This window comes from Neoarius graeffei, chromosome 11 (assembly GCF_027579695.1).
Source record: "Neoarius graeffei isolate fNeoGra1 chromosome 11, fNeoGra1.pri, whole genome shotgun sequence".
Taxonomy (NCBI): Eukaryota; Metazoa; Chordata; class Actinopteri; order Siluriformes; family Ariidae; genus Neoarius; species Neoarius graeffei.
Window position 1 is genome coordinate 36,404,471 of NC_083579.1, and position 5,166 is coordinate 36,409,636.

Genomic DNA, 5,166 nt, shown 5'->3' on the forward strand with positions numbered 1-5,166 from the left:
GTTGGTCAGTGTCCGTGGCATCAGTTGGTTCGACCATTTCTACTTCTCGGGGTTGTTCATCTTCGTAAGTAGAGATAAAGCCCACCTTCCTGAAATGAATCGGAAATAAATATTATAATTCATTGTAACAGTTTGCAGATTAAACCTTTTTATCTTAAGGCTAAACATGCTAAAATAATCTGTGCACTCGAACTATGATCCGTGTATTTTGTGGCTTAGTCATTTTGCGTCTGAATACTTTTTAGGATGACTGTTATGCTGGGGCGGAAGTTTTTTAAAAAACATTAGATATTAAAAATGGTACTTTTATTAAACCAACAAAATGAAATTGTCACTCCTAACATTTACAAAATTCAAACCTGGCGCGCAGTGGTTTCAGAAAGATTGTATAGATGCTAGAGCTATTGCCGCCACTGATGCTAACTTACACTACCTTCTAAGCGCATTAAGAGACAGTTTTTCTAAGTCATAACTTAACCATTAGCCTTGATACACCATGACTTAGATTTTGCCCAAACTTTTTTTATGGGTAGACGCATGGTGCCAGGTGGACAAAATCACATTTCTAGCACTCAGCACCCCCTTCGTCATTTTGGGGGATTCTACAGGGGTTTCCAGAAAAAATGGACTTCCCTGATTATCATGCAAATTTGTAGTGGAGAGGTGTATGCACCCTTATATCTATAAAAGAATGAGGTTCACTCAGTACATTTGTCGCAATCACTCATGGAAAAAGCCTGTCAGCAGCCAAATGTCATGAATTTCAGCGCCCCCTATGTCATGCGCCCTGTGTCAACTTCGAAAATAACACCACCAAGCAAAACCCTAGACCTCATAGATATGTTCCCATGAATATCATGGAGGTGGACTCAGGGCACAATGAAATACTTCCGTTTGAAAACCAAATTTTCAAAAGTGATTTTTTTTATGGAAACCCCTGTAGAACCTTCAAAAATGACAAAGGAAGTACAGTACTGACTGCCAAAAGTGTCATTTTCCTTACTAGGGACAATTCGCCTCATTTTCCTTACTAGGGACAATTTGCCTATCTCGGAAAAAAATTCAGGCAAATCTGAGACATGGTGTATCACACTCTGCCTGAGTCTTAGAAAAATTGTCTCTTAACCTTACCTGTAGACATTGATGATCGTACTAGTCTCGACATTGGCCCATGAGGTCTTTATTGCAAACAATGCATCTAAGAGGTCCCATTTGAACTGTTCATCCTTTTCTGCTGCCTCCAACCTCCTTGTAGCAAGAATCCTTCGATAGTAGAACTTCAGGTTCTTGATGATCCCGCTATCCATGGGCTGGGTAACGCTTGTCGTATTCGGCGGCAGAAAAACCAACTCGATGTTCTGTAGGTCAACGTCAGGATGAGCTAGACAGTTGTCCACAATCATGCAGATTTTCCTGTTTCCACGCACCATACGAGAATCAAGCTTCTTCAGCCACTCTTCAAACAAATGACTGGTCATCCAGGCCTTTTTGTTTGCGGTATATTCCAGGGGTATCTGCCTGCAACCTTTGAATGCTCGTGGCTTCTGACTCTTACCGATAACGAACATCGGAAGTTTGTCTGACCCACCCATGTTGGCGGTAACTAATAGGGTAATCCTGGTCTTTTTCTGCTTACCCCCATGAACTGTTTCCCCTGTAAAGCCCAGGGCATTCTCTGGTAACATCATATAAAACAGACCAGTCTTATCGGCGTTATAAATATCTTCTGCTTTGTAACGCTTCAAGATATCGGCTAACTTCCTTGTCTGCCAGTCAGTAACAACATCTTTATCCACAGAACCGGCTTCCCCACACTTAAGCACCTTTCGAATGCCCCATCTTCTCTTGAAACGATCGACCCAGCCCCCAGATATGGTGGTATCCTCATGTCCAAGCTGGTGAGCAAAATACTCAGCCTTCAGCCGAAGCATTTCTGTATCAATTCTTATGTTCGGCAAGGCTGCCTTTTGGCGGAACCACACTAAAAGTGCCACATCCACATCTTCGTAACTGACTTTCCGAACACGCTTGATGCCGCCTGCATCCTTGGCCACTTTATCAGGGTTTTCAATAATAGAAACGATCTCAACTGTCTTTCTCAGAATGTCAGATAATGTTTGTTTTTTTATATCAAATTTGGCAGCTAGTTCTACTTTTTTCCATTCTGGATGACTCTCGGCAAACTTGACAATATCGTATTTCTCTTTGTATGTCCATTGCTTACACTTATTCGACGCCATTCCGTTCCAACCAACATTCAAAATCAAAATGGTTTTACACGTGTTCCCAAACCAGGCAGTGCAGGAAAAGGAAGGGGACTTTCCTACAAAAGCGCGGCAAAACTATCTGAGTGCTGATTGGATGGTGTCGGGGAAACAGGCTGCATGACGTCACTTCGATCGATATCGCTGATTGGCAACCAGACTTAGCATGCTGTGCATTGTGTGTTAAAAACTCTTCGTGGGGGAAACGACATTGGTGTCTGTTGTATGTGAGGCTATTTTAATGGAAATGCACTAGACTGGGACCAGAGATTTTGACACGTTATATGCGATTGTCCGGTACATAAAGGCCGGTATATGCGATGAAATTTAAAGGAGTTATAGTTAGACGGGACTGGGACCACGAGAATCAGTACGGTGTAGGCGAATATCTGGTTTATCCGAGGCCGTTGTATGCGATGTTTACTGTGTGTATATATATATATATATATATATATATATATATATATATATATATATATATATAATATACACACACAGGTAGTCGTCGACTTACGACCTATGCAACTGTAAAGGTCAGAGCAGGTGGGTGGAGCACAGAAGTACGGCAGGCCAGAACTGAGTTCCAAAAACTCTCTTTATTTGCACTTTACAGTCACAAAAACACTCTCCCAGCCACACGCATATATACACACATCAGTCATCTGGTTCAGGAGAGAGCCCGCTCTGCTCTCCCTCTCTTCCTTAAATAGGGTGTGGTCACTGGGGAAGACACACAAACAGGTTAATTCACCTCAGGTGTAGTGATTCTGCCACTTACCTTCCCTGACTCCGCCCTCCTGTCACAGACCGACGCTTGACCACACCCCCACTGCCACATACCCCCATTGCCCGACTCAGGCCGGGCAGCCGTCCGGCCCGCAGCCAACTCCCCCCCCCTTGACGGGAGAGGAAGTCCGACACGACCATCTGCGCCCCCGGCCTGTGGACCACCTTGAAGTTAAAGGGTTGGAGTGCAAGATACCAACGGGTGATCCGAGCGTTGGCATCCTTCATGCGGTGGAGCCACTGGAGGGGCGCGTGGTCAGAACAGAGGGTGAAAGGACATCCCAGCAGGTAGTAACGGAGGGCGAGGACCGCCCACTTGATGGCCAGGCACTCCTTCTCTATGGTGCTGTAGCGCCCCTCACGCACTGACAGCTTCCTGCTGATGTACAGTAATGGCTGATCCTCCCCCTCCACCTCCTGGGACAAAACAGCCCCCAGCCCTCTGTCCGACGCATCCGTCTGCAATATAAAAGGGAGAGAAAAGTCAGGGGAGTATAACAGTGGCCCCCCACACAGTGCAGCCTTTACCTCAGAAAAAGCCCGCTGGCATTGCTCCATCCACTGGACCGGATCTGGTGCCCCCTTTTTAGTCAGATCAGTCAGCGGACTGGTGACGTCCGAATAATTAGGTATAAACCTACGATAATAGCCAGCCAGCCCCAGGAACTGTCTCACCCCCTTTTTGGTCTTGGGCCTTGGGCAGGCCGCAATCGCTGCCGTCTTGTTAATTTGGGGACGCACCTGCCCATTGCCCAAGTGGAAGCCCAGATACCGTACTTCCACCCGCCCAATCGCACACTTCTTCGGGTTGGCTGTGAGACCCGCCCACCTCAGCGACCTAAGGACAGCCCTCAGGCGTTGTAGGTGCCGCGGCCAGTCATTACTATAAATAATGATGTCGTCAAGGTACGCGGCCGCATAGGTGGCGTGGGGGTGGAGGACCCTATCCATCAACCGCTGAAACATAGCGGGCGCCCCAAACAGCCCAAAAGGAAGTGTGACAAACTGGTGTAAGCCGAACGGTGTGGAAAAGGCCGTTTTTTCTCGGGATAATGGAGGCAAGAGGATTTGCCAATAACCCTTTGTCAAATTCAGTGTCGAGTAAAAGCGAGCCGTGCCTAGTCGATCGAGCAACTCATCAATACGAGGCATTGGGTACGCGTCGAATTTAGACACCGCATTGACTTTTCTATAGTCCACACAGAACCGGACCGACCCGTCGGCCTTGGGTACCAAGACCACCGGGCTGCTCCAGTCACTGTGGGACTCCTCGACGATGCCCATTTCGAACATGGCCTCGAGTTCTTCCCAAACCACTTTTTTACTGTGTTCGGGTAGCCTGTAAGGGCGGCTACACACTACCACCCCCGGGGGCGTCTCAATGTGGTGCTCTATGAGGTTGGTGCGGCCGGGCAGGGGTGAGAACACGTCCGAAAATTTGGTCTGCAACTGGGCAACCTCCGTGAGTTGGGTCGGGGAGAGGTGGTCTCCACAGGGGACTGGAGAGGTACACGATGCCAATGCTCCCTTTTGAACCTCCGGCCCCAGCTCCGCCTTCTCTGGAACCACCAACACCAATGCCACGGGGACCTCCTCGTTCCAGAGTTTGAGCAGATTGAGGTGGTAAATCTGTAGCGCCCCACCCCTGTCCATTTGCCTCACCTCGTAATCGACGTCCCCAACTCGCCGTGTGACCTCAAAGGGTCCTTGCCACTTGGCGACCAATTTGGAGCTTGATGTGGGCAACAGTACGAGTACTTTATCTCCCAGTGTGAACTCCCTAAGGTGTGTACCCTTGTCGTACAGGCGTGTTTGTCGTTCTTGGGCCTGCCGCAAATTCTCCTGGGTTAGGTGTGTGAGTGTGTGGAGTTTTGCGCGCAGGTCCATAACGTATTGAATTTCGTTTTTACTTGGTGAAGGTCTCTCCTCCCAGTTTTCTCACAGCACATCTAAAATGCCGCACGGCTTATGCCCATATAACAATTCGAATGGGGAGAACCCCATGGAGGCTTGTGGGACCTCTCGCACTGAAAACAACAAGGGTTCGAGCCATTTATCCCAATTACGTGTGTCCTCACTTACGAATTTCCTAATTATATTTTGGAGGGTGCGATTG

The 5,166-nt window shown here is 47.8% G+C and overlaps 1 protein-coding gene across 1 annotated transcript in view; it reads right to left on the reverse strand.

Annotated features, from left to right (window-relative positions):
• LOC132893645 (tigger transposable element-derived protein 4-like) overlaps window positions 1–2,240 on the reverse strand; it is a 2,803-nt gene extending 563 nt beyond the window's left edge. Inside the window, exons 1-2 of the mRNA XM_060932791.1 lie at window positions 1,132–2,240; window positions 1–89 (exon numbers count right to left, since the gene is read on the reverse strand). The exon at window positions 1–89 is cut by the window's left edge and continues 110 nt beyond it. Of these exons, the coding sequence (XP_060788774.1) occupies window positions 1–89; window positions 1,132–2,240 (1,198 nt within the window). The remainder of the gene's footprint in view (window positions 90–1,131) is intronic.
• Window positions 2,241–5,166: the final 2,926 nt, after the last annotated feature.